The 23851-nt window shown below is 48.1% G+C and overlaps 1 protein-coding gene across 23 annotated transcripts in view; it reads left to right on the top strand.

Moving 5' to 3' along the window:
* The window catches only part of cadpsa (Ca2+-dependent activator protein for secretion a), a 736161-nt gene that overhangs the window by 96082 nt on the left and 616228 nt on the right, over positions 1-23851 (top strand). For all 23 annotated transcript variants that reach the window (XM_038810550.1, XM_038810549.1, XM_038810561.1 and 20 more), the window contains exon 2: positions 20198-20311. In XM_038810550.1, coding sequence (XP_038666478.1) covers positions 20198-20311 — 114 coding nt within the window. The remainder of the gene's footprint in view (positions 1-20197; positions 20312-23851) is intronic.

Below are 23851 nucleotides of genomic sequence, written 5' to 3'. Positions count from 1 at the left end.
CCCCCCCCGGTCTCGGGTCCGACCCCCGCCCCCCCCTCGGGTCCGCCCCCCCCCTCCGCCCCACCCTGCCCCCCCCTCCGCCCTGCCCCCCCTCGGGTCCGCCCCGCCCCCCCTCGGGTCCGCCCCCCCCTCGGGTCCGCCCCCCCGCTCGGTCTGCTCCCCCCCCCTCGGGTCCGCTCTCCCCCGACCCCCTCTCGCCCCCGACCCACTCCCTCTCGGCCCCCGACCCACTCCCTCTTGGCCCCCCCTCTCTCGGCCCCGCCCCCCCTCTCGGCCCCGCCCCCTCTCGGCCCCGCCCCCCTCTCTCTCGGGCCCGCCCCTCTCTCTCGGCCCCGCCCCCCTCCAAGGGCGCCAAAGTTCAACTTGCCCGGGGCGCCAGCAACCCTAGGGCCGGCGCTGCCTGGAGGAGTGTTTACTCCTCAAAATTATTGTAAATCACATGTGATGCTTCACCGTATGGCATTGGGGCAGTTTTGTCCCATCGAATGGACGACGGCCATGAGTGTCTAATCGCTTTTGCCTCTGGGATGCTGGCTGCGGCCGAAAGAAAATATGTGACCACTTTGACACTTCGCACATGGTTACATGGTGTTCATTCATAACTTCAACAACCGTGCTTGCCGCCTCTCTGGAAATATTATCCGCCAAACGAGATCAGTCTCTTACCGAATTCGGGTCCAGGGGCAATAATGAAATGACACCTGGATATGCAGGGACCTGCATATTGGGGCGGCACGGTGGCACAGTGGTTAGCACTGCTGCCTCACCGCGTCAGGGACCCAGGTTCGATTCCAGCCATGAGTGACTGTCTGTGTGGAGTTTACACATTCTCCCTGTGTCTGCGTGGTTGAGCTTGGTAGGGTGCTCTTTCAGAGGGTTGGTGCAGACTCTACGGGCTGAATGGCCTCGTTCTGCACTGTAATGATTCTATGATCATACTCGCTCACGGAGTTTGCTCCCTTGTGAAGTGCCTCGAAAGAAGCCAAACCTGGATCCTCTAGCTCCATTGACGAACCAGCCTGCTGTGACACCTCCAGTCTCAACCGACGCTGATATGCCTGATGTGAGTCTTCCAGCTCTGAAATGGAGACGCAGACATTGGAGGTCTCGGATGCCGACTCTGTAGTTCAGCCACCTCCTGCCGACCGTCCACCACATCGTTCCTGCCGGAGCTGGCGTTCACCAGCACGGTATATGGCAACTGATCTGGCGCATTAACTCCATCAGGACTTACTGGAGCCAAAGAAACTCTGATGTCCTCCGCTTACTCTTCCTTCTCCATCTCATCACTCGTCGACGGGTCTTCAGACTTTTGGGGGGTAGGAATGTAATATCCCTCATGGGACCTACGGGGTGAGAATCCTTGTTTTCCCCGTACTTCTTGAGGAGGAGGAGCTCCCACGCTAGGGACGGGATATCTCAATTACCCAGAGTACATAAGGTCAGCCTGTAAGGCACCGATCTTCCCGGGGATCTACCGGGGAGTGTATATCTATATAGTTTGTAAATAAAACTTTGTTCTTATTTTTACTTGGTGTCAACTCCCCATGTCTTGGTTAAACTGAGTCTGCATGGGTTTCCTCCGGATGCTCCGATTTCTTCCCACACTCCAAAAATGTGCAGATTAGGTGGATTGGCCATGCTAAATTGCCCCTGAGGGTACAATGATGTGCAGCTCAGGGTGAAGTTACAGGGATAGGTCAGGGGAGCGGGTCTGGGTAGAGTGCTCTTTCAAAGAGTCAGTGTAGACTTGATGGGCCGAATGGCCTCCTGCACTGTAGGAATCCTATGATTCTGTTCTATAAATCACCAAGCTGCTAAGTATATTCCAAGATTGTAACAAGAAACAAGGGAGAAAATAGTGGAGTCTCTGACCATCATTTTCCAAATCCTTCATCTCTATATGTATGCTGCTGGAGAGTGAGTTCAGGTATCTGCAGGTTAGGGACTTTGCACAAAAGATCTGCAGGGGGTTCCCTAGGTAGCCGGGATACACCCTGCTGGAGTGACTGCTGATTCCAGATGTGGAAGGGGAGGGAAGAATTGGGGATATATACAAGTGGCTGGGGGAACAGGGAAGCGAGCGGGTGGTGAAGATCAAGGAGAAATGGGAAGCGAAGTTGGAAGGGGAGATCAATTGGGGAGTATGGAGTGAGGCACTGCATCAGGTAAACAGGACCTCCTCTTGGGCAAGGATGAGGCTAAAGATGGTGCACAGGATGCATATGATTTGGGCAAAAATGAGTTGGTTCTTTCAGGGGGTAGCAGATGAGTGTGAGAGGTGTGGGCAGGGGCCAGCAAATCACACGCACACACTTTGGAGTTGCGAAGAATTGGGAAGATTCTGGGCGGGAGTGTTCACGGTCTTGGTCAGGATAGTGGAGGATGTGGACCCTTTGGTGCCGATATTTGGGGTTTCAGAGAAGCCGGAGCTCGTGGAGAGGAGGAAGATCGATGTTGTGGCCTTTGCCTTTCTGATTGCACGGCGGCGAATTTTACTGGAGTGGTGGTTGGCATCGCCACCGGGGGTAGCGGCTTGGTTGGGTGACCTGTATGACTTCCTGCGGTTAGAGAAGCTAAGGTATGAGTTAAGGGGCTCATTCGCCGTGTTTGAGAAAAGGTGGGGGATGTTTGTGACCGTGTTTGAGGAGCTGTTCGTCGCAAGGGGGTGGGGGTGGGTGATGTGGAGGGGAAGGGTGAGAAAAGGAGAATAATCTGTACAAACTGTATAGCTGATTGTTGGGAAGTATGTTTCCCGGGGTGTTTATTTGCTATAACCTACATTGAAACAAGTTTGTCATAAAACGCGTTTTTAAAAAAAATTACAGGATGAAATGATATGAACACTTTACAAGTTTGTCCGAAATGGCTTTGTGCTCTATTGTAACAAAGCATGAACTCATTTATTTTAAACATTCGTACGCTGTTACCTACACTGTAATTTTAGGGCCCTAGTCTCCATGCAGCCACAACGTGGAGGTGAATATCATTGGATGAAGGGCAGCATCACATTTACACCTGCAAACTTCAATGTCTCAACATCCATCCAACATTTTGAGCTCCTGATTTAGAATGACCAACTCAGGAATCTAAATTACGATCCTTTGGCCTGCATTCCATCCTTTGGATGAGACGTTAAACTAAGATCCCATAGATCCCAATATTTACTCCTGCACCATCACTAAAACAATGGGGAGGAAGGCCGATGTGGTGGCCTTCCCCTCTCTGGTTGCAAACAGCAAATTTTACTGGAGTGACGGTCGGCATCGCCACCGAGGGGAGCAGCATGGTTGGGTGACCTATACAACTTCCTGTTGTTGGAGAAGATAAAGTATGAGTTAAGGAGCTCTACGGGGGGGGGGGGGGGGGTTGAGAAAAGGTGGGGATGTTTGTGACCGTATTTGAGGAGCTGTTTGTTGCAGGGGGGGAGGGGGGGGGGGGCAGAAGGAGTGGGGTGAAAAAGAGGAAAACATATTTGTACAGGTTGTAAAGTTGATTGCTGGGAAGTATGTTTCCCGGGGTGTTAATTTGACGTAATCTGTGGTGATACATGTGTGTAATAAAATACAGTTTTTAAAAAAATGCATGTTGCTGGAGAACTTCTAATGTTCTTTAAAAAGGGAGAAGGCGATAGATGGAGTTAGAATAGCCCAGTCAGCCGAACCTCTATGGTGGCCAAATTAGGATGATAGCACTTAGGAGCAGGAGTAAACCATCCAACCCTTCAAGCTGCTCCTCCATTCAATAAGCTAATTACTGATCTGGTCTCAGCCCATTTTCCTGTCTGGGCCCCCATAATCATTGACTCTATCTGTCTGACTCCCCTTGAATAAATTTAATGGCCCAGCCTCCACTGCTTTCCAGGGAGGCGAATTGCACAAACTAATGAGAGAAAAAAGTTTTTTTTTATCTCCGTCTTAAATAGTGGACCTCTCATTCTTAAACTATGTAAAATTATGGAAGAAATTCTGAGGGAGAATATTAATTATCATTGAAAGGCATGGATCAATGAAAGACAGTCAGCATTTAAAAGAAAAAATTTCAATTAAGGGGCAATTTAGCGTGGCCAATCCACCTACCTTGCACATCTTTGGGCTGTGGGGCTGCGACCCATGAAGACATGGGGAGAAATTGCAAACTCCAAAAGACAATCAGCATTTTTCTGACAAAATTGCTTGATTTTATTTTGAGGAGGTAACAAGAAAGATCGGCGAGGGTAGAGTGTTTGATGTATTTTAGCTCGGCTTTTGACAAAGTCCCATGTGGCAGATTGTTCAGAGTAGTAAAAACCCATGGGATCCGTAAGACGTGGCAAGTTAGATCCAAACTTTGGCTCAGTGGCAGCAGGCGAAAGCTAATGTTCACAGGTGTTTTTGTTATTTGAAAGCTGTTTCCACTGGGGTTCACAGAGTTCAGAACTAGGTGCCTAGCTTTGATTTGCTTATCATTGATTCGATCTTAAATATAGGAGGTATGATTAGGAAGTTCGGCGATGATACGGAATTTGGCCATGTGGTTGATCGAGGGGAAGGAAGCTAAACTTGCAGCAAGATTATTATCAAGTAAAATAGTGGCAAATTGAATTCAGTCCAGAGAAATGTGAGGTAATATGTTTAGGAAGGACAAAGGAATGCACAATAAATTGTAGGTTTCTGAGGAGTGTGGACAAATCGATGGACCATGGATTGCATGTCCACAGATTTCTGAAGGTAGCAGCACAGTTATGTAAGGTGATTGGGAAGTCATATGGGACGCTTTCCTTATTAGTCAAGGGTAGAATATAAGAGGCAGGGAGGTAATGCTTGAACCATATAAAGGAGGAGTTAGGCGATGTAAGAGCACTATACACGGTCCTGGTCACACATGAGAGAGCATGAGGATATCAGGAAGGGAGAATTTTAACGACGAGGAAAGATTGGATACAGGGGGGTTGTTTTCTTTGGAACAGAAGCTGAGCAGTGATTTAATTAAGGTGCATAAACTTGAGGCCAGAAAGGGAGACTAGGGAGGACCTGGTACCCTCAGTTGGCAGGTTAACAAGTAGGGGTCATCAATTCAGAAGAACCTTCTTTATCCAAAAGGTTGTGAGAATGTAGAACTTGCCACAACAAAAAAAGGTTGAAGCAAATATATATATGCATCTAAGGAGAAGCTAGACAAGCATGTGAAGGCGATGAGAATAGAGGTTATTGTGATAGACTTGGATGAGAAAAATAGGAGATTTAAGTGGAGCATAAACATAAACCCCAGTATGGATTGTTTGGACTGAATAGCCTGTTTCTGTTCAGCTACATAAATGATGTTATACCAGCCTGGAAATTGTCTGATGAAGATGCTTTCTGGTAAAAATTGAGTTAACATCCAGTTTCCGATGAAGAGAAACCAAAAACTAAAAAAGAAAACTTGGCAAAATACCTTCCCACCTGGCAGCCTTGAATAAACTTTACCAGGATTGTTTACTAAGTTAGCCATGAACCAAAGGTGGCTAATTAGGAAGCCAGGTTTTAAAAATTGCATTTCTAATTAGCACACAAAGAGTGATAGACACCAAGGGCTGGATTCTCCGCTGTCGGGATTCTCCGTTCCGCCGGCAGCCTGGGGATTTCCCGACGGCGTGGGGCTGCACGCAAAGGGAAACCCCATTGGCGGTTGGCGAGACGGAGATTCCTGGGGGCGTGCCGTACCCATCCTGCCCCAAGTTTGGGCATGTGAATTCCACTCATTCTCACAATGTGTACAGGAGAAGGAAAAAATGCCAGTTACAAGGCGTACTTCCAAAGAGAGGAACTTCATGGATTTAATGTAAGTTTTCAATGCTTATTTATTAGGATTATCAATTTTTTGCAAAAGATTTGCATCAAACAAACAAAAGCAGAAAGATAGCGATTGGTATCAGTGTACAGCAGGTACAGCTCAGAACAGTAGTCATTACATAACTGGGAATAAATGAGACCAAATGAATCGGGGACAAAATCCCCAACATTTTCCTTCCACAGATAAATGACCTGTCCGCAGGATACGGGCAACATGATAGACCTACATCTCACACAGCTGTAAAACAAAACTGAAGAAAATGTAAACAATACTCCGAGAACCCCAGGGCTAAGGGGAAATTAACTATCTCTTGCAGCGCAATTTAAACTCTTCTCCAGATCCAGAATGGACAGGCAGCCATCCAATACCTTGGAGATGGCAAAATAACAAAAAAAAAGATTGGATTGGATTTGTTTATTGTCACGTGTACCGAGGTACAGTGAAAAGTATTTTTCTGCAAGCAGCTCAACAGATCATTCAGTACATGGGAAGAAAAGGGAATTAAACAGAATTCATGAAATAAAACGAGGACCAGGTACAACCAAACAGTAATACTCAGCATCGGGTCTATCATAGAAGAAGTAAAGAGAGAGCATGAACAGGAGCAAGAATCCAAACTTCCAGAACCCCATCACCATGCCCCAGATTAAAGGATAAAACAGATCACCCAACCACCATAAGACCACAAGACCATAAGACATAGGAGCAGAATTAGGCCACTTGGCCCATCGAGTCTGCTCCGCCATTCAATCATGGCTGATATTTTCTCATCCCCATTCTCCTGCCTTCTCCCCATAACCCCTGATCCCCTTATCAATCAAGAACCTATCTATCTCTGTTTTAAAAACACTCAGTGAATTGGCCTCCGCAGCCTCCTGCGGCAAAGAGTTCCACAGATTCACCAGCCTCTGGCTGAAAGAATTCCTCCTCATCTCTGTTTTAAAGGATTGTCCCTTTAATCTGAGATGGCGTCCTCTGGTTCTAGTTTTTCCTACAAGTGGAAATATCCTCTCCGCGTCCACTCTATCCAGGCCTCGCAGTATCTTGTACGTTTCAATAAGATCCCCTCTCGTTCGTCTGAACTCCAACGAGTACAGACCCAGAGTCCTCAAACGTTCCTCATTCGACAAGTCCTTCATTCCAGGGATCATTCTTGTGAACCTCCTCTGGACGCTTTCCAAGGCCAGCACATCATTCCTTAGATATGAGGCCCAAAACTGCTCACAATACTCCAAATGGGGTCTGACCAGAGCCTTATACAGCCTCAGAAGTACATCCCTGGTCTTGTATTGTAGCCCTCTTGACATGAATGCTAACATTGCATTTGCCTTCCTAACTGCCAACTGAACCTGCACGTTAACCTTAAGAGAATCGTGAACAAGGACTACCAAGTCCCTTTGTGCTTCTGCTTTCTGAAGCTTTTCCTCGTTTAGAAAATAGTCTATGCCGAGATTTCTCCTTCCAAAGTGCATAACCTCACATTTTTCCACATTGTATTTCATTTGCCACTTCATTGCCCACTCTCCTAGCTTGTCCGCATCTTTCTGCAGCCCGCCTGCTTCCTCAATACTACCTGTCTCTACAGATCTTTGTATCATCTGCAAACGTAGCAACAGTGCCTTCAGTACCTTCTTCCTGATCATTAATGTATAGTGTGAAAAGTTGTGGTCCCAGCACAGACCCCTGAGGCACACCACTAGTCACTGGCTGCCATCCTGAAAAAGACCCCTTTATCCCCACTCTTTGCCTTCTGCCAGTCAGCCAATCCTCTATCCATGCCAGCATCGGACCCTGAACACCATGAGCTCTTAACTTATTTAACAGTCTCCTAAGCGGCACCTTGTCAAAGGCCCTCTTGAAATCTAAAGAAATCATGTCCACTGATTCTCCAACTTGCTTGTTACCTCCTCAAAGAACAGATTTTTTAGACGCGACCTCCCTTTGACAAAGCAATGCTGACTCAGTCCTATTTTACCATGCACTTCCAAGTGCTTCGCGATCTCCTCTTTCATAACAGACTCTAAAATCTTATCAATGACCAAAGTCAGGCTAACCAGCCTATAATTTCCCATCTTCTGCCTCCCTCCCTTCTTAAACAGTGGTGTTACATTAGCCACCTTCCAGTCCTCCGCCCTTCCTGCATCCAGTGATTCCTGAAAGATTATCACTAATTCCTCCACAATTTCCTCAGCTATTTCTTTTAGGACCGGTCCAGGTGACTTGTCCACCTCCAGACCTTTCAGTTTCCCCAAAACCTTCTCCTGAGTAATGGTCACTGCACTCACCTCTGGCCCCTTGTTCTCCTGGAGCCATGGCATCCCACTGGTGTCTTCCACCGTGAAGACTGATGCAAAGTAACTATTCAGTTCATCTGCCATTTCTTTGTTTCCCATTATTACTTCTCCAGCCACATTTTCTGGTGGTCCAATGTATATTTTTGCCTCTCTTACCTTTTATGTATTGAAAAAAATCTCTTCCTTTCTTCCTTTATATTGCTAGCTAGCTTGCACTTGTACTTCATCTTCTCCCCCTTATTGCTTTTTTAGTTGTCCTCTGCTCGCTTTTAAAGGCTTTCCAATCCTCTAGTTTCCCACTAATCCTCGCCATTTTGTATGCTTTTTCCTCAGCCTTTATGCTGTCCTTGACATCCCTTGTCAGCCATGGATGCCTTGTCCTCCCCTTAGCATGTTTGCTCCTCCTTGGGATGAATTTCTGTTGTGCCTCCCGAATAACTCTCAAAAACTCCTGCCATTGCTGTTCCACTGCCTCCCTGCTAGGCTCCTTCTCTAATCAACTCTGGCCAACTCCTCCCTCATGTCTTTGTAGTTACCCTTACTTAATTGTAATACTGTTACATCTGATTGCAGCTTCCTACTCTCAAACTGCAGGGTAAATTCTATCATATTGTGGTCACTGCTCCCGAATGGTTCCTTCACCTTAAGTTCCCGAATCAAGTCTGCCTCATTACACATCACCAAATCCAGAATTGCCTGTTCCCTAGTTGGCTGTCACAAGCTGCTCCAAAAAAAATCTTAGACATTCCACAAATTCCATTTCTTGGGATCCACTACCAACCTGATTTTCCTAGTCCACCTGATTATTGAAGTCCCCCATGATTATTGTAATATTGCTTTTTTTTACATGCCTTTTCTATCTCCTGATTTATGTTCTGCCCCACATCCTGATTACTGCTAGGGGCCTGTACATAACTCCCGTCAGGGTCTTTTTATCATTCCAATTCCTCAGCTCCACCTACAGAGATTCTATGCCTTCTGATCCAATATCGCTCCTTGCTATCAATTTAACTTCATCCCTTACTAACAATGCAACCCCGCCCCCTTTGCCCATCTGCCTGTCCTTTCGAGAGGACATATATCATTGGATATTTAGATCCCAGCCCTGATCCCCTTGCAGCCACGTCTCTGTGATGCCCACAACATTGTACTGGCCAATTTCAATATGTGCAACAAGCTCATTTACCTTGTGCCGTATACCGCGCGCATTTAGGTAGAACACCCTCAATCCTGCATTGGCCACCTCCCTTTTCACACTCTCCTCAGTCACTGTACCCTGTACTGTGGCCCTCTTTGATTTTTGACTATGGCTTCTCTGCCATACATTTTCCCCCTTACTGCATTTTGTTTCTGGCCCCGTTTTACTCCCCCCCCCCCCCCCCCCCCCCGACTTCCTACATTGTATCCCATCCGTCTGCCACATTAGTTTAAACCCAGCACCAGTACTGCCCTCAAGTTGACAACAGAATATTGAGGGGTCAAAAGCCAACAAGAATATCAACTGGTCCCAGTTGTAAAATAGGGAAGAAAACCACTCCAGGATGGGAGGGCCGTCTGAGTGACGCCCATACTGGGGACTTCCCTGGGCAACCCACTGCCCAGAACCATGCGATCCCTGCCACAAATAGGGCCACTCAGAAAAAAGGATTAGGCTATCCTAAAGCCAACATATCCGTACCTGAGTGTCCATGACACCAAGACACACCATCCAACAACACCACAGTCAGCCCTCACTGGCACCAATACTAAAACCTCTCAAAGTGAAAAGAAGAATGAAGAAGAAGCAAGAGCAGTCAGAACAAACCCTTCAGACCGGCCCTCACTCACAAAAGCTCAGCCAGCAGTTTGAACAGTCAAAGAGGGAGACTCATATCGGGAGCCGGAGGATGGAGGACAGGCGGTGGTAAGGGTCAGGCATGGCTGGGAAGGTGAGGGAGGCCCTCATCCTCACCACATTCTCTAGGACGAGGCTGTGTCTATCACCTCGTGCCATCCGTTTCACTCCCTCCCCCAGCCCCCCATTTCCCTCCTTTGCCCCTCAATTCCCTCCTTCCCTCCCCAATCCCTTGCTCCCTACCCCATTTCCCTCCTATCCCCCATCCTGCCATTTCCCTCCTTCCTCCCTCTTCCTTCATTCCCCCCCCCCCTCCTAATACCCTCATCCCTCCCCCCTTCCTCGCCCACCCTGTTGTATCCTCCAAGGTTCTGTGTAAGATCACTCCAGGATGATGGGCCTGTGTCGGCACTGTCAGCGGGTTAATATACAAGGCAGGAGAGCGATGATATCCCACGGTGAGGAAAGCTACAGTGCTCCTCAGTTTATGCCAAAGTCTGATTCCTATCTTTCTGCCAACAGTGCGCTCACACCCATCCTCTGAACCTTATCAGAGCTGGGGCTGGTTTAGCACAGTGGGCTCAGACAGCTGGCTTATAATGCAGAACAAGGCCAGCAGCGCCGGTTCAATTCCCGTACCGGCCTCCCCAAACAGGAACTGGCAACTAGGGGCTTTTCACAGTAACTTCATTGAAGCCTACTTGTGCTAATAAGTGATTATTATTATTATTATCCAGAGGCTCGGCATCTGACTGGGAGCAGCTGAGTCCTGGGAGCCACCAGATCTCCGACTGCTACCTCCCCTGGATGTTCCTACCTCCAACTGATGTGCACCATCAACTGTGTGGTGCTCACCTGATTGTGCCCCAGAAGCTTGCCCACTAATGCCCCACCCAGTTGTGTGTCTCTGCACTGACGGAAAGTGGGGGTGATAGCTGTGACACCTCAATGGTTTTCTTCTTGGAGCTCTTCTCCAAGTTGTTTTCTTGGGTGGCCAGGGAGGGGTGGGGGAAATGACTCCGGGTGGCCCACCCTCATCAGATGGAGATCCTGCAAGACCAATGACAGGGAAGGACGAGAGCTGGAAAAATGATTTCACTGTTCTTGGTCAATATCCTGGAACTCCCTCCCTAATAGCACTGTGTGTATACCTACACCACATGGACTGCAGCAGTTCAAGAAGGCAGCTTACGTCCACCTTATCAAGGACAATTAGGGATGGGCAACAAATGCTGGCCCAGCATTTATTTGGCCACTGAACTACAGGCAACGAACGGTTAAAGCTACCTATTTATTTTTTTTAAATCCAGAACTTCACTCATATTACAAGCAAAATCTTGCAATGTGCAACCTACAATAGAATGTAATTGAAATTACAGCACAGAAACTGCAATTTGGACCAACTGGTCTATCCTGGTGTTTGTGCTCCACATGAGCCTCCTCTAGCCCTATTCATCTCATCCTATCTGTATAATGTATTCATTTCTTCCTTGTGTATTATCTAGCTTCTCCACCTTTAATGCATTGAGGAACATGGCTGATTTGGTAGGCTTGTTGATACACCAGAAATATTTTAAGGGAATAAAAAATATTCAGTCCACAAAAGTTACCCGTAAAGTCTCAAGCTTTGCTTTTATAACCTAATAAAAAGGATTTGTATATACCCTGTTTTACAGTTATTGTTAAAATGGGCAATTGTGAAACAGACTGTGTACTGCTCTCTGCAGCTGAATTGAGGATTGGGTTTATTTTAAATACCCCTATTTGCCTTTCCACCTGGTGAACGATCTTCTTGACCACTGCAGTCCATACGGGTATACACCAACAGTGCTGTTTGTTGGGGTGGGGTGGGGGGGTAGGAAGTTCCAGGATTTTGACCCAAAGACAGTGAAGGAGCGGCCTTATATTTCCAAATCAGGGTGATGTGTGACTCGAACGGGAACTTGCAGTTAATGGTGTTTCCATGCATCTACTGCCCTTGTCCGCCTAGGTGGTCGAAGTTTGCAGGTTTGGAAGGTGGTGTTGAAGGAATCTGAGCGGCATGGTTGCACAGTGGTTTGCACTGCTGCATCACAGCGCCAAAGATCCGGGTTCAATTTCGCCCTTGTGTGACTGTGTGGAGTTTGCATGCTCTCGCTGTGTCTGCATGTGTTTCCTTCGGGTGTGCCACTCTCCTCCCACAGTCCAAAAATGGGCAGATTAGGTGGATTGACCATGCTAAAATTGTTCCTTTGTGTCCAAAGATGCGCAGGTTAGGTGGGTTATTGGGATAGGGTGTGGATCTAAGTAGGGGCTCTTTCACAGGGTTGGTGCAGACTCGATGGGCCAAATGGCCACCTTCTGCACTGCGGTGCCAGTGGGATCTGAAGAACAAGCGCGAGGATCAGATGTGAGGAGGGTGCAAGGTGTCAACCAGTGATTTGTGGGGGTGGAGGTTTGGGAATTTGAGTGGTGCCAGTGGTGCCTGGTGGCACTTCCAGCCAGGCAGCATTGCTGACCCTGCTGTTGGTTCTCTGACCTCCCTCAGGGAAACAGGATGCTCCATCTCACGTCAAGAAACCTGGCAAGGTTGGCATCCCCAAAGTGAGGAGCAAGTCAGTGCGCTGCCTTGCTTGTGTGTTGACTGGGAGTGAGTGCTGAGGGAGTGTTTAATAGCATCTCCCTTGCTTTTTTAATGTATTTTATTACAAACATGCATCAAAACCGGTTACAGCAAATAAACACCCTGGAAAACATACTTCGCAGCAATCAACTATACAGTCTTGTACACCTTTTTCACCCTCCCCTCCCCTCCGAGCAGCACTCCCTTGTTAGCAATGAGCTGTTCAGGCGCGAGCCAAGCGAATCAGACGGCGAGAAAACCAGTAAGGGCGAGAACCTCGTAGGGGCTCATTTTCGGCACTAAGGGCTGTGAAATATGGGCCATGATCTCACCAATGCGGCCATCGAGGAACACCCCGAAACGTGCCCAAAATGCCATTCAGGAATTTGTCTGTTAAAGCGTGCCCTTAAGAAATACTTCACTTTGCCTTAAATTAGTGAAGATTTTCAAATAATTAAGCGGTGGATTAAATAATTAAGGCAATTATATTTTAATGAGGTGAGAAAAGCTTATTGAATTGCCCAAAATAGGCATTGCACTTAACAAGCAGTGCCTTTGCAATTGACTTCAGTGCAAATGAAAAATGAATAACACCATTTTCTCGAGGTTACTTGTAATAAACGTAAGGGTGGGAACTATATTTGTAATGAGAACCCACAGAGTTAGAAGTTTTACATTAGTTGTGAATTGGTTGACAACTGAGAGCCATGGGGTTGAATTTTTATCTGGGTGTAGAGGCGTTTTTAGTGCACTAATAGCCAGGCTTAGGCTTTTTTGGAGGAAGTCTGAGTTTCCTCCGCATTCCTGAACCCGTGGAATTTTCCTCTTTTTTGTTGGTCAGCAATGCCTAGTGTGCCCATCCCCCTGATGCTGAGTCCACCTTTTTAAATGGAGGACAAAAATCAGATTTGGTCTTGCACACAATTTGTATTGTATGGTGTGAGGTTTTTGAAGCCCATTAAAGAATATCAGGCTTGAGGGATTCTGAAGAAAATGGAAAGCCTGCTGAGGAGACTGGAATCTTTTGAAAGGCAAGTTCAAAGTGTTTCCACATCTTCAAATGTCACTAAATGCTCCTGGTAGATTTTTTAAAAAAAAATGGATTTTGACCATTGGAAAAAATCCACTCTTTAAAACAACTTATTTGAGAGTACCCAATTATTTTTTTTCCAATTAAGGTGCAATTTTGCATGGCCAATTCACCTACCAGACACATCTTTGGGTTGTGGAGGTGAGACCCATGCAGACACGGGGGGAAACATCCACTCTTGAAACAAATGTAACCACTTTCATTGATTGACAGGCACTCTACTTTGAAATGTAAAGGACTAGCTGTTGTTCTTCTCAGAGATTAGACAATTGTCTGGACAGCTGTGACCATTATCAATACTTGACTGAGTTTCAAGTACTAATGGATTTCGGCAGTGTTCCATTCAACTGTGAATGAAATGCAGTTTCAAAAAGCTGTAAGATTGTCCCGTTGATGTATTTCCTGGTTTGTTGACAGAAGTTAATAAGATTACCAATATTACAAAGTTTGTTCACATGGTAGAATGCAGTGTTTCTCCATCAATGATATGGGCTTTTGTTAGATGATGAGAAGTTTATTTCATCCCAAGGAATGTATTTTCCATTGATATTGCATGGAATCTGAAGACTGTACATATTGCTTACAGGGTGAGTGGCATTGGAGGATTCATTGGGCATACAGGTGGCATGGAGTAGCCTGGATGATCTGAGGGGAATGGGCTCGCCCTGGGGCGGGTCAGTAGGGGAGGGAGAGGGAAATGAGCTGTGAAATTTAGGGAGTTTTGAAAAGAATGTTTGAAGCTGGGAAACTGTGTCGAGAACCAAGGCAGGTTTTCTATCTGGCTCATCTCCACACCCCCACTCTTCACGGTCTCCAGTCTGTTCACAAATTGCACTGCGAGCCTGACCCCAGTGTGAAATGTCAAAAATGGCATGTGACATCACATAGGTCAAGTGTGCAGTTTGTGAATTGCTTGATAGCGCCAGGGTCCTGGGTTCAATTCCTGCTTGAGTCACTGTCTGTGCGGAGTCTGCACGTTCTCCCCGTGTCTGCGTGGGTTTCCTCCCAGTGCTCTGGTTTCCTCCCACAAGTCCTTTAACAAGTTTGTTAGGTGAATTGGACATTCTGAATTCTCCCTCAGTGTACCCGAACAGGTGCCAGAGTGTAGCGACTGGGGGCCTCAGCTTTTTGTTACATATGTGTGGATGAAGGAAAGCAGAGTTGTTTCAGATGACACTTCGGGGTGGGATAAACCCCCCCCCGCCCCCCCCCAAGCATGTTTTCCAGTGGTGGAAACGAACAGCCTTGGCCTTCCAGTCCCGCCAGTGCCAGTCCCGCCAGTGCCAGTCCCGCCAGTGCCAGTCCCGCCAGTGCCAGTCCCGCCAGTGCCAGTCCCGCCAGTGCCAGTCCCACCAGTGCCAGCCCCACCAGTGCCAGTCCTGCCAGTGCCAGCCCCGCCAGTGCCAGTCCTGCCAATGCCAGTCCTGCCAGTGCCAGTCCCGCCAGTGCCAGTCCCGCCAGTGCCAGCCCCGCCAGTGCCAGTCCTGCCAGTGCCAGTCCTGCCAGTGCCAGTCCTGCCAGTGCCAGTCCCGCCAGTGCCAGTCCCGCCAGTGCCAGTCCCGCCAGTGCCAGTCCCACCAGTGCCAGTCCCGCCAGTGCCAGTCCCACCAGTGCCAGCCCCGCCAGTGCCAGTCCCACCAGTGCCAGTCCCGCCAGTGCCAGTCCCGCCAGTGCCAGTGCCGCCAGTGCCTACAGCATTTTGCGTGATTCTCAATCTCTGCTGCTGGGAAACCCACTATGGGGGTTTGCAATCGATGGGACTGGATGATCCCACCGTTGAAGGGCCAGAAGATTCAGCCCGAAGTTAGGAAGTACGGTAAGATGTGTGGGTGGGAAGAGGAAATTGCAATGGAGTCAAAGACAGACTCATTGAATTTGCAGAATATGTCAGTTGGAATACAATGTAATGAAATGTAAGGCCTTTCATTTTGAATGTCAAAAAGACATCTAAATATTTTATTGGTAGCGACTAGAAACAGTGGAGGAACCAAGAAACGTAGATATCTTGTCCAAAAATCATTAAAAGTCTGCGCACAAAGCACACTAAGTAAAAGGTTAATGGCATATTGGCCTTTATCTCAAGGGGATTGGGTTGTAAAAGTGAGGGAATCATGCTTCAGTTATACCGAGGCTTACGCAGACCACATTTCGAATGCTGTGTTCAATTTTGGACACTGAGTCTCATGATAGTTAGATTGGTCTTAGAATCGGTACATACAAATTCACCAAAAGGTCACCATGAAGACATAAGGGTTTAAATTACGAGGTCAGGCTGCTTGAACGAGGCTGCATTTCTCTGGGAGGTTTAGAACTGACCCAATTCAAACATTTAAAACCTTCAAATGCACATGTTGAAAAAATACTTTCAAGCATAATGTTTGAAATTATTATAGTTATAAAATCGCTGTCATCGATAAAGCCATTTCTCATGGTTAAATACTTTCCATGACCCTCTCATGATGCACAACTCAATTATGTCATTGTAATAGGTCACAGGGGTCAAATTTGGGTCAATCTGCAATTTTTAAATCGATGGTGAAGACAAGGGGAGTATATTCTGACTTAACCTGTCAACCTCACAAGGTTAAGCTTCAGAACCGAAAGACATTTGCCTCGCGATTTTGAAATACTCCCTCAACATTTTAATGCAGCAGTATTGATAGTTTTTTGAGTAACGTGTTTATCTGCCATGACCTCAAGAAGAAAGTGCTGTGTGCCATGTTCTGATATGAATGATGCACTACAGAACATCTAGTTTAAATAATTTATTATGAAACAACTGCGTGGTAAAGAACTACAGGATTATTGGAGGGAGGCGAATGTTATTCCCCTGTTCAAGAAAGGGAATAGGGAAATCTCTGGGAATTACAGACCCATCAGTCTTACGTCTGTGGTGAGCAAAATATTGGAAAGGATTCTGAGAGATAGGATTTATGATTATTTAGAAAAACATAGTTTGATTAAAGATAGTCAGCATGGCTTTGTGAGGGGCAGATCATGCCTCACAAGCTTCATTGAATTCTTTGAGGATGTGACGAGACACATTGATGAAGGTCGGGCAGTGGATGGGGTGTATATGGATTTCAGTAGGGCATTTGATAAGGTTCCCCATGGTAGGCTCATTCAGAAAGTTAGGGACATAGGATACAGGGAAATTTGGCTGTCTGGATTCAGAATTGGCTGGCCGAAAGAAGACAGCGAGTGATAGTGGATGGAAACTATTCCGCTTGGACGTCGGTGACCAGTGGTGTCCCGCAAGGATCTGTTCTGGGACCTCTGCTCTTTGTGGTTTTTATAAATGACTTGGATGAGGAAGTGGAAGTGTGGGTTAGTAAGTTTGCCGATGGCACGAAAGTTGAGGGAGTTGTAGATAGTGTTCAGGGTTGTTGCAGGTTACAGCAGGACATTGACAAGATGCAGAGCTGGGCTAAGAAGTGGCAGATGAAGTTCAACCTTGATAAATGTGAAATGATTCATTTTGGAAGGTCGAATTTGAATGCTGAATACAGGGTTAAAGGCAGGATTCTTCGAAGTGTGGAGGAACAGAGGGATCTTGGGGTCCACGAACATAGATCCCTCAAAGTTGCCATCCAGGTTGACAGGGTTGTTAAGAAGGCGTATGGTGTCTTGGCTTCCATTAACAGAGGGATTGAGTTTAAGAGCTGCGAGGTTTTGCTGCAGCTTTATAAGACTCTAGTTAGACCACACTTGGAATATTGTGTCCAGTTCTGGTCGCCTCATTATAGGAAGGATGTGGATGCTTTGGAGAGGGTACAGAGGAGATTTACCAGGATGCTGCCTGGACTGGAGGGCATTTCTTATGAAGAAAGGTTGAGGGAGCGAGGGCTTTTCTTACTGGAACGAAGAAGACAGAGAGGTGACTTGATAGAGGTGTACAAGGTGATGAGAGGCAAGTGGATAGCCAGAGACATTTCCCCAGGGTGGAAATGGCTGTCACGAGGGGACATCATTTTAAGATGATTGGAGGAAGGTACAGGGGAGATGTCAGAGGTAGGTTCTTTACACAGAAAGTGGTGGGTGTGTGGAATGCACCGCCAGCAGAGGTGGTGGAGTCAGAGTCATTAGGGACATTTAAGCGACTCTTAGACAGGCACATAGACAGCAGTAAATTGAAGGGTTAGGTTAGGTTGATCTTAGATTAGGATAAATGGTTGGTACAGCATCGTGGGCTGAAGGGCCTGTACTGTGCTGTACTGTTCTATGATCTATGTTCTATAACTGGAATAAATAAATAACAAACTACTGACACTATCTAACTATTATAAAGTTACTGCAAACTATGTCTCTCCTCCAACACTACTTACTCCCAACTGCCTCGAGGCACAGGGCTGCATGGTAGACTTACACTGTGATAGATTCAACCATTTGGTTTCAGCAGCACTTTGCGATTACTGGAACTCGGTAGAAATTTAAGTTAAAACTTCTCGGGTGCAAATAGGAATTGTTTTATTTGTCTTCTATTGATTACAATTTTAAAGTAATTTTAAAGGCAATTCGTAGACAATTTGAAGCTTTCAAAGAATCACAGAAATTATCTTCTTGCTTAGGCAAACCTCTCGCAATAACTTTAAAAGTCAAAGTCTGAAAATGAAATATGAATACAGGAAGACAATGAATAGTTCAGATCAAAGTATAGATGATTCATGAAAAAGAGAGAGAGAAATAAATCCAGTTAATGATCCAGCCCAGCTCCAACAACAACAACTACAAATGGCCGAATGAAACTTGCAGCTATACTGTTTCATATCTGTCTTAAGCCATCTAATCACACCCCAATATAATCCTAATCGGTTTGGGTTAGACTCAAACACATCTGATTTGACGGCAAGCCGTCCATCTTTAATATGCAACATTAGTTCTAATTGTTTTGTATCTGCATACTTGTATTTGTTAAAGAATCCGATATTGTGCTGTTATCAAGGCCAGTTTGAATTGGTCTTTTGCTGGCTTAGCAGTCATAACGAGAGAGCCTTCATGTTACCTTGCCGTGCCATGCTGGGCTATGGCTGTTACTGTGGATCCTTCTCTGTCCTTGCACACCGTCTTGAAAAATGTATTCATTAAATCAGTTAAAGTGTTTGTTTTAATCTAGTAAAGTGAATTATGCTGCTTCTATGCTGTTTTGTAAACTGTTAAGTTTTGAGTTGACCTGAGGTTATGAGAGTGTAGAAATCCTTAATTTTAAAATGGGTAAAACTGGGGCTTAATATTTATCCTAAATAACTATCCTCTACCTATTAGGTGTGCCAGGAAACAGTTGACTTCTACATTCCCTGCTTTTGATAAATCGAAAGATTAAGTGAGGTATACCACACTGCCACCTGCTGGTCGGAGGTTCTGTACTATATTATGTACAGAACTGCTTTATGCATATCATAACACTGTGGTCTGAAGCATCACAAATAACTGAGGGAAACCGAATACCGCATCTGTGATTCCTCGACTGTGATAAGTGAGAGACTGAGAAGAAGATAAATGCTTCCTGTAGATAGGGAGGGAGAAACGGAGGGCTGTTTGCTGAGGACTGTTCAAGAGGACAGTTCTCTCCAGTAGGAACCTGTATGGTCACGGGCAAATTTCATCAGGGATAAAAGCTGTATGGACATGGGGAAATGTCATCAGGGAGAAATAGAGTTTCTATGTATGATATCATTTTTGAAATATTTCCAGTTGCTTTGGGAGTAATTGTTGCTTTGAGAGTGATTGCTGCTTTGGGAGTGATTGTTGCTTTGAGAATGATTGCTGCTTTGGGAGTGATTGTTGCTTTGGGAGTGATTGTTGCTTTGGGAGTGATTGATTGTTATTGCAGTGCTGCATTACTCAAGCATGAAGGAGAAATTGAAAACATTACACTATATTTACGAGGATGAACCATGGAGATATCAACACTCCAGTTTAAAAAAAAATCAAAATGTTCAGTTCCAATTATTTAGACAGGCAAACACCGTACCTCAGGGGAAGAAGGGTGACCAAAAACAGGAGGCCAGGTTGGGATTTAAATTATGATCTAATGCTTTAGGTAAGAATGATATCAGAGACAACAGCTTGCATTGATATTGCATTCTTAGCAGTAATGTTACTGAAGACTTTGAATCCTTAAGTTACAGAATCACGCACCTGATTCTACCTGAGGGAAAGGAAGGTCCAGCGAGGAAGTTTGTTCATGGATTTTGGTGGTGGTGGCCAGTTAGGAGCACTCTCGCCTTCTCAAGTGCAATTTCATTTCATATACTGCCTTAAATTGAAAAGGAAAACAGCAGAGGAATAACTATGCTGTCAAAATTGCAGCTATTGACAGAATATATTAGTCGTGAAGGCCTAATAGTGATTCGAGAGGCCTGAAGCATTGCAGGTTTGAATGAAAAGGCTCAATCTGTTATCAACATGATTTCTTTGGCGAGATCCACCAAAACTGTATTTAAAGTGAAACCTTTTACGTGGCATTATTGATGCAGCATTTTTCTGTCCCTTCAATCTGAATGGCTTTTAAATATTTCAATGTTTGTACATAGTTATTTATTATTCCTGTTTGTCTTTTCTAGATAAATAAGCAGCAACTGCAGACAGTGAAAGATCGCTTCCAGGCTTTCCTGAATGGAGAAACACAGATTGTGGCAGATGAGGCCTTTATTAATGCTGTGCAAAGTTATTTTGAGGTAAGATGATTTTTCAGGTGATATTTTTGCTCGTAAGTTAATTGCCCGAATCTTCCAACGTGAGAAGGGTTGTCCGACTTACCTTGCATTGCTAATAAACATCCACACCTGAGGAAGTCCTGGTGTGTGCACATCCATGGTACCTACAGGGAGGGGAAAGCACCCTGCCCGGATTGCCTGTGATTCCAACTACAGCAGGATCAGATGGCCAGAACCCCAGAGATTTGGGCTGTTTGTGCTATATCTACCTGGCTTTTCACACAGGTTTATTTAGGGATTTTCATAGTAGGCATAAAGCCAGCAAAACCCTTAAGTAAATCAGTAGGAGTGTCAAAGCACTTGACTAAATGTTTATCCCGCATTCCCTGCCCTGGCAACGTTCACCTACCTCCTGGCAATGCACCCCCCCCCCCCCCCCTCCTCCTCCCCCACCCCCACCCCATGCTCTCCCATCTCTCAGACGTCACAGGGATATTTGAACTGTACATGGAAAAAGCATGAATGATTGTACTTTAAACTCTGATTCAGTCTCAGTTAGTGTGCAGAACTTTCACAGGGCCAGTGAGCATATACTCCACTGAGTGTTCATCAGAGACAGAATTCTCCAGATCGCCTGCAGAATTACCGTATGGTTTAGACGTTTAGGAGAGGGGGGTAAACGCTGTCAGGGGTGGGCAGGTACCACTGTCAGGGGTGGGCAGGTAACACTGTCAGGGGTGGGCGGGTAACACTGTCAGGGGTGGGCGGGGTAACACTGTCAGGGGTGGGCGGGTAACACTGTCAGGGTGGGCAGGTACCACTGTCAGGGGTGGGCAGGTAACACTGTCAGGGGTGGGCGGGTAACACTGTCAGGGGTGGGCGGGTAACACTGTCAGGGGTGGGCGGGTAACACTGTCAGGAGTGGGCGGGTAACACTGTCAGGGTGGGCAGGTAACACTGTCGTGTGGGCAGGTAACACTGTCAGGGGTGGGCGGGTAACACTATCGTGTGGGCAGGTAACACTGTCAGGGGTGGGCGGGTAACACTGTCGGGGTGGGTGGGTAACACTGTCAGGGGTGGGCGGGTAACACTGTCAGGAGTGGGCGGGTAACACTGTCAGGGGTGGGCGGGTAACACTGTCAGGAGTGGGCGGGTAACACTGTCAGGGTGGGCAGGTAACACTGTCGTGTGGGCAGGTAACACTGTCAGGGGTGGGCGGGTAACACTGTCAGGGGTGGGCAGGTAACACTGTCGGGGGTGGGTGGGTAACACTGTCAGGGGTGGGCGGGTAACACTGTCGTGTGGGCAGGTAACACTGTCGGGGGTGGGCAGGTAACACTGTCGGGGGTGGGTGGGTAACACTGTCGGGGGTGGGTGGGTAACACTGTCAGGGGTGGGCAGGTAACACTGTCAGGGGTGGGCGGGTAACACTGTCGGGGGTGGGCGGGTAACACTGTCAGGGATGGGCGGGTAACACTGTCAGGGGTGGGCGGGTAACACTGTCAGGGGTGGGTGGGTAACACTGTCAGGGGTGGGCGGGTAACACTGTCAGGGGTGGGCGGGTAACACTGTCAGGGGGGGTGGGCGGGTAACACTGTCAGGGGTGGGCGGGTAACACTGTCGGGGTGGGCGGGTAACACTGTCGGGGTGGGCGGGTAACACTGTCGGGGGTGGGCGGGTAACACTGTCAGGGGTGGGCAGGTAACACTGTCAGGGGTGGGCGGGTAACACTGTCAGGGGTGGGTGGGTAACACTGTCAGGGGTGGGCGGGTAACACTGTAAGGGGTGGGCGGGTAACACTGTCGGGGTGGGCGGGTAACACTGTCAGGGGTGGGCGGGTAACACTGTCGGGGTGGGCAGGTAACACTGTCAGGGGTGGGCGGGTAACACTGTCAGGGATGGGCGGGTAACACTGTCAGGGGTGGGTGGGTAACACTGTCGGGGGTGGGTGGGTAACACTGTCGGGGTGGGTGGGTAACACTGTCAGGGGTGGGCAGGTAACACTGTCGGGGGTGGGCGGGTAACACTGTCAGGGGTGGGCAGGTAACACTGTCAGGGGTGGGCGGGTAACACTGTCAGGGGTGGGCGGGTAACACTGTCGGGGTGGGCGGGTAACACTGTCAGGGGTGGGCAGGTAACACTGTCGGGGTGGGCGGGTAACACTGTCGGGAGGGGTGGGCGGGTAACACTGTCGGGGTGGGCGGGTAACACTGTCGGGGGTGGGTGGGTAACACTGTCGGGGTGGGCGGGTAACACGGTCAGGGATGGGCGGGTAACACTGTCAGGGATGGGCGGGTAACACTGTCAGGGGTGGGCGGGTAACACTGTCAGGGGTGGGCGGGTAACACTGTCGGGGTGGGTGGGTAACACTGTCGGGGTGGGCGGGTAACACTGTCGGGGTGGGCGGGTAACACTGTCGGGGGTGGGCGGGTAACACTGTCGGGGTGGGTGGGTAACACTGTCGGGGGTGGGCGGGTAACACTGTCGGGGTGGGCGGGTAACACTGTCAGGGGTGGGCAGGTAACACTGTCGGGGGTGGGCGGGTAACACTGTCAGGGGTGGGTGGGTAACACTGTCAGGGTGGGTGGGTAACACTGTCAGGGGTGGGCGGGTAACACTGTCGGGGTGGGCGGGTAACACTGTCAGGGGTGGGCAGGTAACACTGTCGGGGTGGGCGGGTAACACTGTCAGGGGTGGGTGGGTAACACTGTCAGGGTGGGTGGGTAACACTGTCGGGGGTGGGCGGGTAACACTGTCAGGGGTGGGTGGGTAACACTGTCAGGGTGGGTGGGTAACACTGTCAGGGGTGGGCGGGTAACACTGTCAGGGGTGGGCGGGTAACACTGTCGGGAGGGGTGGGCGGGTAACACTGTCGGGGTGGGCGGGTAACACTGTCAGGGTGGGTGGGTAACACTGTCAGGGGTGGGCGGGTAACACTGTCAGGAGGGGTGGGCGGGTAACACTGTCGGGGTGGGTGGGTAACACTGTCAGGGGTGGGCGGGTAACACTGTCAGGAGGGGTGGGCGGGTAACACTGTCGGGGTGGGCGGGTAACACTGCCAGGGGTGGGCAGGTAACACTGTCAGGGATGTGGCGGGTGAACAGTGTCAGAGTGAAAGAGTGGTTGAACACTGTTGAGGTAAGGGAAGGGTGAACACACTCGGGGTGAGGGAGGGGGTGAACACTGTCAGGGTGAGGGAGGGGTAAACACTGTCAGGGTGAGGGAGGGGTAAACACTGTCAGGGTGAGGGAGGGACATGGACACTGCCAGGGTGAGGGAGGGACATGGACACTGTCAGGGTGAGGAAGAGACGTGGACACTGCCAGGGTGAGGGAGGGACATGGACACTGTCAGGGTGAGGGAGAGACGTGGACACTGTCAGGGTGAGGGAGAGACGTGGACACTGCCAGAGTGAGGGAGGGACATGGACACTGTCAGGGTGAGGGAGAGACGTGGACACAGGGTGACGGAGGGACGTGGACACTGTCAGAGTGAGGGAGAGACGTGGACACTGCCAGAGTGAGGGAGGGATGTGGATACTGTCAGGGTGAGGGAGGGACG

This window comes from Scyliorhinus canicula, chromosome 11, assembly GCF_902713615.1.
Source record: "Scyliorhinus canicula chromosome 11, sScyCan1.1, whole genome shotgun sequence".
NCBI classification, from domain to species: domain Eukaryota; kingdom Metazoa; phylum Chordata; class Chondrichthyes; order Carcharhiniformes; family Scyliorhinidae; genus Scyliorhinus; species Scyliorhinus canicula.
Note: the sequence above shows the minus strand (reverse complement) of the source record. Positions and strands in the feature narration are given on the sequence as shown.